Here is a 13,304-nt window from a genome sequence, read left to right as displayed (position 1 = left end):
GCAGCAGCCACGCCGTGAGGTGAAGGGCCTGCAGGTCTGGGTGGCAAAGTCTGCCGTGGTCCTGAGTTATGAGGTCTGGGTGGAGTGGCAGAGTAATTGGGTTGGCTATCGAAAGGTTGAGCAACGTGGTGTACCAGTGCTGCCTGGGCCACGCTGGAGCGATCATGATTAGACGCGCTCTGTCCCTGCGGAATTTTAGCAGGACCTTGTGAACCAGCAGGAACGATGAGAAGGCATAAAGCAGCTGGCTCTTCCATGGCATCAGGAAAGCGTCCGAGATCGATCCTGGGGAGAGACCTTGGAAGGAGCAGAATATCTGGCATTTCCTGTTCGCGCGGGAAGCAAACAGGTCTATGTGGGGAAATCCTTACGTCTGGAAAACAGAATAAATAACGTCCGGGCGGATCGACCACTCGTGAGACAGGAAGGACCTGCTGAGTCAATCCACCAGACTGTTCCGAACCCCTGGGAGAAAGGACGCTACCAGGTCTATCGAGTGGGCTATGCAAAAGTCCCAGAGTTGCATGGCCTTCCTGACAAAGGGGGGAAGATCATGTCCCTCCCTGCTTGTTTATGTAGTACATGGCCGTTGTGTTGTTAGTAAACACTGAGACACAATGGCCTTGTAAATGTTGCTGGAACGCCTGGCACGCCAGGCGGACTGCTCTCAGTTCTCAGACATTTATGTGTAATGCCAGCTCCTGAGGTGACCAGAGGCCTTGACTACAAAGGTGTCCGAGGTGAGCACCTCAGCCGAGAGATGACGCGTCCGTCATCAGGGACATTGAGGGTTGAGGCGGATGGAATGGCAGCCCTGTACACACCAGGGAGGGAGTCAGCCACCTGTCTAGGGAGCCTAGGGTGCTCAGGGGAATGGTGACTATCGTGTCTATTGGGTCCCTGCCTGGGAGGTATACCGAGTTGAGCCAAGCTTGGAGAGGACGGAGGCGGAGCCTGGCGTATTTGGTTACAAATGTGCAGGCAGCCATGTGACCCAGGAGATCGAGACAAGTGCAAGCCGAGGTCGTCGGGAAATTCTGTAGACCTTGGACGATTGTTGCCATCGCCTGAAACCGCAGCTGCCTCCTTCGATTTTGGGGCTGGCACCTGCTGGCCATGGCGTTCTCTCTCATTAACAGACTGGACGACTAGTGAACAGGGAGGAGGATGGACATACAAGTACTCATACCCTTTAGAGGGCACCATGTATTTACGCTCAACTCCCCTGGCCGCAGAAGGGATAAAGGCTGGAGACTGCCATATAGTATTGGCATTGGCCTGGATGGTCCGAATAAACGGTAAGGCCACTCTGGTGGGGGCATCCGCCGACAGAATGTCCACTACTGGGTCCTCTACCTCTGGGACCTCCTCCACCTGGAGGTTCATATTGAGTGCTACCCTCCTCAGGAGGTCCTGATGGGCTCTCAGGTCGATTGGAGGAGGGCCCGAGGAGGATGTTCCTGCCACCGCCTCATCTGGAGAAGAGGAAGAGGAGATGCCGGGGATGAGCGGGTCCTGTGTGGCCTCTTGCTCTTGGGCGACCTTCTGCTCCAGTGGAACCTGGGAGTCCGGTGGGTAAACTGGGGCTTCCTCTGTAGCAGTCGGAGGAGGATGGCTAACTGTCGTCTCTGGCACTCAGTGCTCTGATGGGACAGAGCAGGACGGAACTACTGGTACGCCTTGGGCCTGGTGGTACGCCCAAGGTGTCCAGAAAGACCACTGACGAGGGCCTTGGTCCTGGGCCTGGGTCTCTTGGAAGACTCTGGTGGGCACATCAGAATCGCAGTAGTGTGCATAAGAGCTGTCTGCATGGGAAGACACTGATGCGTGTCTGGATGGCCATAGAGGGGCTGAAAAGCCCTGGGCAGAGTCTCTGTCTCTAGCGGACCTTGCTCTACTCGGCACCGGGGACCAGTACTGGGAGGCATACCGGTACCGGGAACGAGATCTGGATCTGTGACCGAAGTGGTGCCAGGAGGTCGACCAAGATCTTGAGGCTCGATGTCGGGAGCGGCTACGGGATTCACAGTGCCTGAAGCGGTGCCGGGAGATGGAGCGGTGCCAAGAGTAGCGGGCCGGTGAACGGGATACTGATTGGTGCCGTGAATGCGACCGGTACCGAGGAGGAGAACGGTGCCGGGACTGCGAGCATCGGGAGCAGGAGCGCCAATGGGACCTAGAACGTCTGTGGGACCGTGATCGTGAACGGTGCCGCTCTGCCATGCCAACAGAGGATGGTCTTATCAAGGCAGGCTTGCCGATAGACTGTGTTACCCACATCAGCGGTGCCGGGGTTCGAGGGAGCGTCGACTCTGTCACGGCAATCAGATCCCTCGCCGTTGAGAATGTCTCCGGAGTGGATGGAATAGTAAGCTCAACCACGGCTCACGCCGGGGAGCTGACAGGCACCGGACTCAACGGCTCTTATGGGACCAGAATCGACAGTGCCGACGTCATCGTCGCCACGGTAGGTGTCGGTGCCGGGCGATCCGACTTAGACGAGCTCTCTGGCTGCGGTGCAGGTGGCATGGAAGCAGCAGGAGTCTTAGGCTTTCTCGACCTCGGGGAGAGGGAGTGGTGCCGAGTCAACTTCGGTGCTGGCGATGGCCGGTGCCAAGAGGCCTTGGCAGTACCGGCACGGTCCGGTTCCGAGGAGACGTTTCTGCCCGACAATTGACCAAAGCTCGGTGCCAAAGACAGAGGGGTAAGAGCCGCCTCCATGAGGAGCTGTTTTAGCTGAAAGGCCCGCTCCTTTTTTGTTCTCAGCTTAAAAGCCTTGTAAATGCGACACTTATCAGACAGGTGAGATTCCCTGAGGCACTTAAGACAGGAGTCATGTGGATCTCCTGTTGGCATCGGCTCGTGACAGGCCGAGCACGGTTTGAAACCTGGTGAACCGGGCATGGGTCCTGGCACCGGGTGCGGGGAAGGGGCTAATCCCCGACCCCCTCTTCACTATAACACTAACTATGAACGATAAAAATTAACTATAACTATATAACTTTCAACTATATACACAAAAATAACTAGAGAACTATGAATAGCTAGGGAGGTGGAGGTCAGTAAAATCGCACTCCACAGTTCCAACGACCGACACGGTTGGGTCAGCAGGGGTATATATCCGGCGCCACTCCAGGGGGCGCCCAGCCGACCCACCGAGTGTTGCTAGGTTAAAAATCTTCCGACGAACGTGCACACGGCGCGCACACACCTAATTGGAATCGATATGAGCAAGCACTCGAAGAAGAACATGTCCAATCCCCAGACCTTGTTTAACGTTGGACAGTAACTGAGTTGTGCTAACACCTTTATCCTCTATAGTGCATCTAAATTAATAAAACAGCTCTCACTAGCTCCTAAGAAATAGCCCATTAGGAAAAGATATATACAGTGGGTTCTAGAACTTACCAATCAGACATCTTTGCCAAACAAATACATGATCAAAAAGTGGTTATTTATGGTCAATAGTAATTTTTAAGAGACTTCAAAAATTCTAATTTTTTTAAAATAAGAGAACAATTTTCATGAATCATTCTAATGAGCTAAGATCATATATATGATACTTCAGAAACAAATTATTTCATGTGAATCTAAAAGTACTTTTAAAAACACTGAAAGCAAGTTTAAAATCTACCATTTTACACCAATATCCAATATATTAATAAGAACTTACCCCTCTTTCTATGTGAGGATGCCAGATCCAAATCAACATTTCGTCTTCCACTCTAGATTTAAAAAAAATGAATACAAAACCTCATTTCTCTTTCTAATTGTACAACAAAAAGTATCTCAAGATTTAGGCTTTCTTAAAGCTTTTCAGTACTAAGTGAAATGAGACAAAGCAAAGCATTTTATTTTAGTTAAAACAATCTGAGTTTTAAATAACATGACAGAGAACATACCACATTTCTGAAGAACTAATTACTGTAACTGTCATAACTTTAAAAAAAAAAAAAAAAAAAGGAAAAGACTCTTAACAAAACTTCATGATCCACGTGAGCATGCTAGTCTGGGAGATATGTAAATTTAAAATCATGTTCCTCAGAATATTCCAATTCTTCATTTAACAAGATTTCTAAGACTTTGAGGGGAAAAAAACTGTAGTGCAAAGCTTTGGCTGTGTAAATGTCACTATTGCTCACGAATAAGGTTCCGTGTTTGTCAGGGAGGTCATGGAAGTCACGGATTCTGTGACTCTCCCTGATCTCCGTGACTTCTGCCAGGTCTGGGGGCGACCTGAGCAACTCTGGCAGCCTCCAGGCCAGGAGCATGGGCTGCTGCTGGGGCAGTCTCCCCCGACCCCCAGCAGCAGGAGTTTGGGTGTGAGGGGGCTCAGGGCTGGGGATTGGGGTGCGAGGCGGTGCTTACCTGGAGGACAGGCAGGGGGCTCCCCTCCCTCAGTGCCTAGCTCCATGTGCTGCCTCTGTCAGCAGGCACCGCCCTTGCAGCTGCCATTGGCTGCAGTTCCCAGCCAATGGGAGCTGCAGAACCGGGGCTTGGGGCAGAGCAGAGGCAGCACGTGGAGCTCAGGAGCCGGGTAGGGAGCCTGCCCTAGCCCTGCCAACCCTCTTCCTGGGCTGCACCCCTGAGCACAACCAGCCCCAAGTTTTAGTCAGTGGTATATAGTAAAAGTCATGGACAGGTCACGGGCCATGAATTTTTATTTACTGTCCATGACCTGCCCGTGACTTTTAATAAAAATACCAATGACTAAAATGTAGCCTTACTCATGAACAACAAAAAAACAACCTAAACTAACCTATAACCATTTTAAAGTTCATTTTTGTGCAATCCTTTGTTTCCCCAATAGCAATGTGGGTGGTTTGCAGTGGTCTCCTCTGTATATCCACTGCAAATTCATAATGCTTCTAAGCAAAATGGTACATGTTTAAGATATCTTTTATATCTGAAAAAATATAGATGTAAGCCTGAAACTGTATAAAACATCAAGTTAGTTTTACCTACCAGTGAGTAACCCTCTTCATCTGATTCAGGCTGAGATAAATCAGATTCACTCCTTGATTTGATCAGCCTATAGTTTGAACTAGTGTGGGTTGAACGACTCTCTGCAGTAAGACTTTCACTCCTGCCTCACAAACATATGCATATAAAAGAAAAAATTATTTCATAAATGCTCTTTGTAGAATACAAAACTAAAGTAAATTAGCAGTCATAAGTTGTTGTACAAAGTCTCTGTTACAAATATTAATTTCAGGGTATAATATTCAGAAACTAAACTTTGTATATGAACATAAAGAGTGTGTATACTACCTACCTGTATCACCATTAATGTTTATATCAGACACAAAAGCAAGCACTGATAGTCAAATATTCATTCAGCTGGCAACACAGCTTTATTTGGGAGAAGTCTAATGAGGATTGTCTCAAGGCCAAAAGGAGACAGAAATAAGATGTGAAAGAGCTTGCAAATGTTTACTAACACCTTCTATTAGCATATATTATTACTCCTCAGCACTCTTACTAGTCAGCAGATGTGATAGCAGCCTGAGATGATTAATTTCCCTGAGCTCTTCGGTAAGTGTTACATGCAATAATGTTCAGTACGCAGAAACACTTCGATTTCTAGCAGAGGGGACATGGCAACAGACAAGGAAAGGCACTATATTCATTTAAGATCCACCCACTAAGTGAATCTTAAGGTCAATATGCTGAAGATGAAAGCCACTTTGACACCACTACCAGACACAGCTGCCCATGTTTCAATGACTGGACTCCCAGCAAACAATCAAAAAGAATAAAAATGGAACTGAAATTAAAAAGTCTTCTTTATAAATTTCTATTAAAATTTCAGTTTAAATACAGTTTAAATGTGAAACAGTCTAAGAAAAGCTAAAAACACTGAGAGGCTTTTAGTATAACTATACTGAGCAGTGTGACAGATGTTAAAAAGGAAAAAGTCAAGATAGATTAAAAAAACTACATCTGTGTTACTAGCAATACCTTAGATTATTAAAATTTAATATTTTTTTAAATACACTCAATTATCAGAATTTATACTGTTTACGCCACATGCTGTTTCACTCCAATTTAGACAATGAAAATAGTTGCCTTCCTTTCTGGTTTTCATGCATCTGGCTAACAAAATTCTTTGTTTTCCAGGAAATATTTAGTTTGGTTTTTTTTTTAAATCATAAAAAAATATTTCTATTCATATTAGGTTTTTAGGGCCTGTCTATGTTATTACTTTCTTTTAAACCCCAAATTTTGGGTATAAGCAGTGTAATCTTTAGCTAACACTATATGTAAAATCCCAATACATACAACAAATATAAACAAAAGAACAAAACAAAAAAACTCGTCAGACTAATGAATATGAATTTTTCAACAAATCAAATTATTTTAAATCCTAGATGATCTGGATTTCATTATGATGAGTCCACACAGCTATACTCAATTTCAAAAAATCAAAGTGTTTCAAGTATATCGTACTATATCTAGGTTGCCCGTATTATGTTGGGTTCTTTTATGAAAAATTGAGACACTACTTTCCCTCCGAACCCAAGCATCAGTGTTGTTTTATCTAAAGCCTTGAATTCTTTTTCTTTGTTGTCATACCCTGAGTTTACCTTCAAGAGTTATCTACTAAATTTTAATAAATATTTTTGGAAAGAACTAGAGGAAAATTAACTACTTTAAACAGCTAATGAATCCCACCTAGTCATGAGTCCAATCCCTTCAGGTGTACTAGTTGAAGGTTGCTGCAACTGTCCTTCCTCCCTTCGTTTTTGGAGCTCTTCAATAACAGGGCTTACTCCTAAGATCAACAAGGCACATCTATGGATCACAGAGTTGCATGCAGCAGTGTACACATCTTGACCCTCCGGAAGATCTGTGCTAACTCTTCGTTCCTGTTGGGACTGAGGAGGCTGATCATCAACTCTAGTCCCATTTCCAGTGTTCATCCTATCTCGATCCCGACTGCGAGCTACTTCACGGGCTGATAGGAAACATTGAAATATTTCTGTAACATGCAACACAAAAACAACGTCTTAACTTCTAGGCAAAGCTAAATTATAATAAAATAGTCATCTTCAGTTTAGGCCAAACATTGGCATCGACAAGTGGAAAATATAACAATTTTTTTTCCTAACAGTAAAAAAAGGATCCATTAACAATTTAACAAACAGACTAATTATTTAGTCTAGCATTTACAATGTTAAATTTAAAATGAAGGGAACAGTAAAATCTGACAAGCTGCTAATCAATTCCTTCAGCAGTACACTGTAATCTAATTACTTAAGAGGGAGCAAGAAAGGGAATGATCAAAATTCTTTCACTCCACTGAATACCTTCAAAGAGACAGAATAAACAGGAAAGCTTGTACATTGCCCTTTAAAAACTCAATTTTATTTTTTAAGGTGAAAACACATCCCATATAACAATGATCAGAGCAGGCGCCGGCAGTAAGCTATTCCTTGGATGCATTGTGCTTATGATAAACAAACCGCTGAAACCTCCTAGAGAACAAAATCTGTTTATATGGTACTGTATAAGGATGGCCTGGGATTAAAGTTAGGCTCAGGAAATAAGGAACAAATGCTACCAAGTAAGAGTAATAACTGGCATTTTAAGCATGTCTGTTTCTGGCTATAACACTGTCCATCAGTGGCAGTGCAGGGTTAGCCATATCCCTTAGAAGAGCATGACAATTAGAGAAAATGCTTCCAACTAAATATTTCTAATCCTTACAATAAACTGGTAAAACTTACTGCAGAGCATGCATCCCACTCAAATTATCCAAAACAACACAAATTCCAATGCACACCAAATTGCAGTCTAACCAAAACAAGTGCGGGTTGGTCAACATCTGTGTACTTGAATTCTTGGAGGAAAGAAATTTTCAGTTAAGAAGAGAAACTTTCCAATTTTCAATCAAATATAGGTCCAATGGGATTTGTGTAGCAGTATGCACCTGGGGGATATGCAGTCATGCAGAAGAACTGGTATTGGCAGTGGGGTAGCCTGTAAAATCTTCTCGAGGTCATTTGATTTTTGATCTGTTCATTTCCCTCTAGAGCAGTGGCTTTCCCTTCAGTCATATCTCTATTTCCAGTTCCAGCATCATTTGGCAGATGCCAATTTCTTTTTGGACTTGCCTCCTCAGAGGTCACTTTGCTACGGTGTTCTCAAACAATCTTTCTCCCAAATATTTAAAGGCTAGTAGTAGAGTTTTTGCCTGAATAACACTCCAGGATTGAAGACAACAGTGTATGAGTAAGAGAGATGAAATCCAGAGCTTTGGCAAAAAATCAGAAACAAAAACAGCTACTGGAATTATCGTAGAGAGAGAGAGAGAGACCACCTGACTATAACATTTCCTGATCTTCAGGAGTACATCAGTCCATGCTAATATTGTTTGGGTAGAGCATGAAGCTGTCAAGGCTGTTGAAGATGCTTCAAAATTCCTCAGAAGACAGGAGTCCACTTCCTCCCCTTCCTTTCAGAAGGGACTGTGGCTCTTTTACCACAGAAGAAAGAAATTTAGGTAGATAGATAGCAGGTTTTGAATTACTTCACCTGGTAATATTTTTAGAACATCTCTCCTAACCATCTGGGATAAACTGGCTATTCACATTCTTTCCTAATCATATCTCTAGAGCTGTGTGGATTGAGACCAAAATCTCAGGCTTGTCTCCAGAGAGGAAATACTATTCTGTGGTCTCACTTTCCTCCATAAGCTTGGTCCTTTTCATAGTCCAAACTCCATGTTTTGAAGGTTCTTTTAATGGGAAGTCTAGGAATTACAGGGCTTTTTTATTTTAAAACCAAAAAGAATCCTGATCTGTCTACCTGTGCTGTGGGAGCAAAACAAAAACAAGTAGGTTCTTCTAAGAGAAATCTTGGGCCCAGTCTAGTTCTATATCCCTCTACAGTGCAAACTGGAAGACCCTGTTGGTGAATCTATGGATCTGGGGGTCTGACAGCAAATGGCATCTCTTTATAGCTCCAGCCTGTTTCTAGGAAAACAAGCCTAGGCTTTTGTTAGCTTCGGGTCACTGGGAAGAATCTTCTACCAAATGTTTGGCAGGCCTCTCAGTCCTTACAAATCAACAGAAATTAGAAAACAGTCTTATCCAAGACCACCCCCCTCAAGCAAAGTTAAGTCCTGGAACAGAAATGAAGCCGTTTGCTATGCAGGTTCTCCTTACCCCTTGGTCAGTGTAGCCCTGGCAGGCTCCTCCCTGAGGAGAGGGGAATAAGTCACTAGCATAGAGCATAATGGGAATGTCACACTGATATGGAAACTGGCCACCTGACTTACCCTGGGGGGGAAGGGATAGCTCAGTGGTTTGAGCATTGGCCTGCTAAATCCAGGGTTATGAGTTCAATCTTTGAGGGGGCCATTTAGGGATCTGGGGCAAAAATCAGTCCCTGCTTTGAGCAGGGGGTTAGACTAGATGACCCCCTGAGGTCCCTTCCAACCCTGGTATTCTATGATTCTAATAAGGTTAGACGTGGCTTCATCAAAGGAGGAAAAAATACAATCTTTTAATTAACAGGCTGAATATCCCTTTTAGCCTGGACACAAGATCCAATTCAGCAAAAACTACCGAAGTTGAAGGATTTTTGGCAATTTTCTTTGCAAGCCATATTTAAATATCAACAATTATCTAGACAGTTCATGAAGTTTACAGGTGGTGGTGCAAATATGAAGTGTACTGAAAAACATACATCAGTAGTGATTACAAAGGTCTGATTAAGCAGGCTTTCAACAGCATTAGTAAATTCCAAACCAATTCAATGTTAGCAACAATAAATTTTATTTCAAACTGTAGAATAAGAGATATTTAAAATCAATCTACTGCTACATACATATACATACAGAAAGTATACTATATACACACACACTTATTAAAAAGTGCAGAATATTTCTTATATTTTGACCCAACGAATACACTAAAATTTTACAAAATGAACTCAATGACATTTTGGATGTCTGAAGTAAAAGCCTCTAGATTAATTTTTCATTTGTCCTTTGTTAAACAAATGTACAGTCCTTTCTAGAAACCATGAAATTGAATTCCTACATTTAATATCTACTTACTTCCGGCTGTCATGACTTCATGCTCTCTTTCCTCCTCTTCATCTTCTTGTTCTGGATGCCCCTCTTCTCTGTCTCTCTCTGCTTGCTCCTCCATTTCAGCTTCTTCATCAATGGTCCGAGTAAAAGAATGCTCTTGAGGATCAATATCTGCAGATTCCTGGTTTTCTGACATCTAGACAAAGTTGTTTAAGTTACATGGTGAAATCACTTCTCACCAAATGAAAAACTGTAATGTTGAAAAAATATTAAACACAAAAGTTATTTTCCTATGAAAAGGCATTAATTAGTATACTGAGCTGGACAAACATCGAATGCAGAAAACTACTATAATGCCATATTATGGCAAAGACTTTAAATACATATAAGTTAGGAAATTGAAAGTGATGCTTCCTATAGAAACTGTTACTCAACTCTTTTGTATATATGTAGTAGTACAATAAGGTATTTGTTTTTCGGCTCAAGAGTCAGACTTTGAAACTTCAACATCATAGCATCAACATGCTGTTATTGGGAAGAGTTCTCTCACTTTAAATAGCATATGATCCTCATAAGGTTTTATTCTATGGCCAATATTTGAGTTGGTTTAAAATTACATCCAATAAATACTCATTTTATTTTCACATTCACAGAGCTGAATTTGCAGTTCTTACATAGACAAAACTTCCATTCACTTTTAGGAAGTTAAACACACATAGAACTGCAAGATCAGATGTTAATCTATCTCACACATACGAAATGTAGCAATTTTAGGATATGAAAGACTATAGCAGGTAGATAATGATAACCATAGCCTTGACTAGTATTACATATGTACTTTGCACTTTGAAAGGGCCAGTTTCCCAAAGCTGAAAACAATCATCATCAAAACTGAATGAAAGAAAAAACTGAGCGTTAAGGAGGCTTTATTAGATGTCTCAAAACATCTACAGTTCTGAAATCACATAAGGTGACTTCTTTGATTTAAAAAACACCCTGGTTAAAAAGGGAAGTAAAATTAGCAATTAAAATATAAATAGAAAACAGAGAGCAATGAGTACAAATTACCAGTTCACAAACAATCAACTGATAAATGAAACTAAAGGCATCAGTGAAAAATCAATGGCTAGTAAGGTTAAGGACAATGAGGAATTCTTTAAATGTTTCAGAAGCAAACAAAATCCCTAACAATGGTATAAATAAGGATGGTAAAACTAAGTATTCAATAAATACTTCTATTCTGTATCTGGAAAGAAGTAGAATGAAATAATCACATCTTTCAGTGATAAGGAAATACTTCAAGTCCATCAGCAACTAGGGAGGATTTTAAATAGCAGCTATTAAAAATCATTTTTAAAATCAGCAGGACCAGATAATCTGCACCAAAGAGTACAAAAATATTGACAAGGAGCAATCTGAACAATTAAATGTTGATTTTTAACAAATCTTGGAACACTGGAGAAGTTCTAGAGGACTAGGAAAAAGCTAATGTTGGACCAATATTTAAAAAGTTTAAACAGTGTATGACAGTATCCTGGAATGCAGCAATACAGAAAAGGATTTAGTGATTATGGTAGATAGCCAACTGAACCGGAGCTCGCAGTCTGGTGCTACAGCTAAAAGAGCAAACAGGATCCTCGGATGCATAAACAGGAAAATATCATGTAGGAGCAGAGAGATTGTATTACCTCTCTAAACCCATTAGTGAGACCATTACTGGAGTACTGCATCCAGTTCTGGTGTCCACAATTCAAAAAGGATGTTAAAAAATTGGAAAGGGTTCAGAACAGAGTTACAGAAATGATTCAAGACCTGGAAAATATTTCTTATAGTGAGAGACTTAAGAAATTCTATTTAGTTTACCCAAGAGAAAATTAAGAGTATCTTGATCCTACTTCACAAGTACCTACAGGGGGAAGGGATTTCTGATAGTAGACAGCTCTATAATCCAGCAGAAAAAGGCATAAAGAGACCCAACTGTTCACAGCTGAAGCTAAACAAATTCAGACTAGAAGTAAGGTGTAAATTGAGAGTAATTAACCACAGGAACAACTTATGTAGGGATGCGGTGGATTCTCCATCCCCTGAAGTCTTTATATCAAGACCGAATATCTTTCTAAAAGGAACAATAAAGCTCAAACAGACGTTATGAGCTTTATGCAGAAATTACTGGGTGAGGTTCTGTGGCCTGTGTTATCCCAAGAGGTCAGACTATTTGATCATAATTGTCCCTTCTGTCCTTAAAATGTACTAATCTATGGGCTGGAGGCTATAACATGGTGTACATATCCCTCTCTCTCCAACTCACAGTTGCTACTTACTGTCAAGTGGATAAGTTACTACAAATACCTGATGATTTGAGAACACTCCTGAAGCACATGCCACAGCTACACAACATAAAAAAGCATACGATGCCCGCCTTTTAAAAGTGACAAGGTGGGGACCGACATGGCTAAAACTATACTGCATTTTAAAAGAGCTTCATTTATTTTTCTTATTAAAGAGAAAATCAAACTTACTGATTTTATGCAATGTGAAAGAACATTCAGACCAGATACAGTCTGAACCTGAATTTGCCAAAAGGTAATAAGTGTCCAAAATCTGATTTACCAAAAACTGTGCATATTCTGAAGTGTCCTACTGCTTAAAACTCATTAACAGCAAAGGCTTCAACATTAATTGGTTGAACAGGCTATGTTCTTGAGTAGTAAAATAAACGAACCAATAAGGATATAATATACAACCCAACTTCCTTTGTTTCATTTTAGAGCTTCTGCCCTTGCCTACATCTCTGCCATTGATTCCTCCTATACCCACTTCTCCCACTCTTGATTCTGCAGGATTTTTTCCACATTTTCTTTTCCTATGCATCTTCTCCTCTGCCTTCAGATCTTATTTTAAATCCTTTTTTCCAAAATAGCCTCCATTTGCTAAACAACTACTATTCTGTCTGCTCTCATTCCTTGGGCCTCAACCTTTAATTGCCTGCACTGAACTTGTCCAAGTTAGACTGTGTTCTATCTAAGCTAAGGGCTTTGTAAGGCACCTTATTCAAATAATGAGTACTAAATAAATAATGAACAACAACTTACTGAAACTGAGGGCTACTAAAAATGTATATATACACCTCTACCTCGATATTAAAAAATCTTACCATGTTATAGGTGAAACCGCATTATATTGACCTTGCTTTGATCCACTGGAGGGCGCAGCCCTCTGCCCCCCCCCCCCCCCCCCCCCCCCTTCCCCGGTTCTTCCCTCT

The 13,304-nt window shown here is 42.0% G+C and overlaps 1 protein-coding gene across 1 annotated transcript in view; it reads right to left on the bottom strand.

Annotated features, from left to right (window-relative positions):
- HERC1 (HECT and RLD domain containing E3 ubiquitin protein ligase family member 1) overlaps nucleotides 1-13,304 on the bottom strand; it is a 172,943-nt gene that overhangs the window by 105,791 nt on the left and 53,848 nt on the right. The window contains 4 exon segments of the mRNA XM_032765456.1: nucleotides 3,674-3,725; nucleotides 4,966-5,086; nucleotides 6,676-6,982; nucleotides 10,067-10,238. Of these exon segments, the coding sequence (XP_032621347.1) occupies nucleotides 3,674-3,725; nucleotides 4,966-5,086; nucleotides 6,676-6,982; nucleotides 10,067-10,238 (652 nt within the window).

This window comes from Chelonoidis abingdonii, chromosome 9 (assembly GCF_003597395.2).
Source record: "Chelonoidis abingdonii isolate Lonesome George chromosome 9, CheloAbing_2.0, whole genome shotgun sequence".
Lineage (NCBI taxonomy): Eukaryota > Metazoa > Chordata > Testudines > Testudinidae > Chelonoidis > Chelonoidis abingdonii.
Note: the sequence above shows the minus strand (reverse complement) of the source record. Positions and strands in the feature narration are given on the sequence as shown.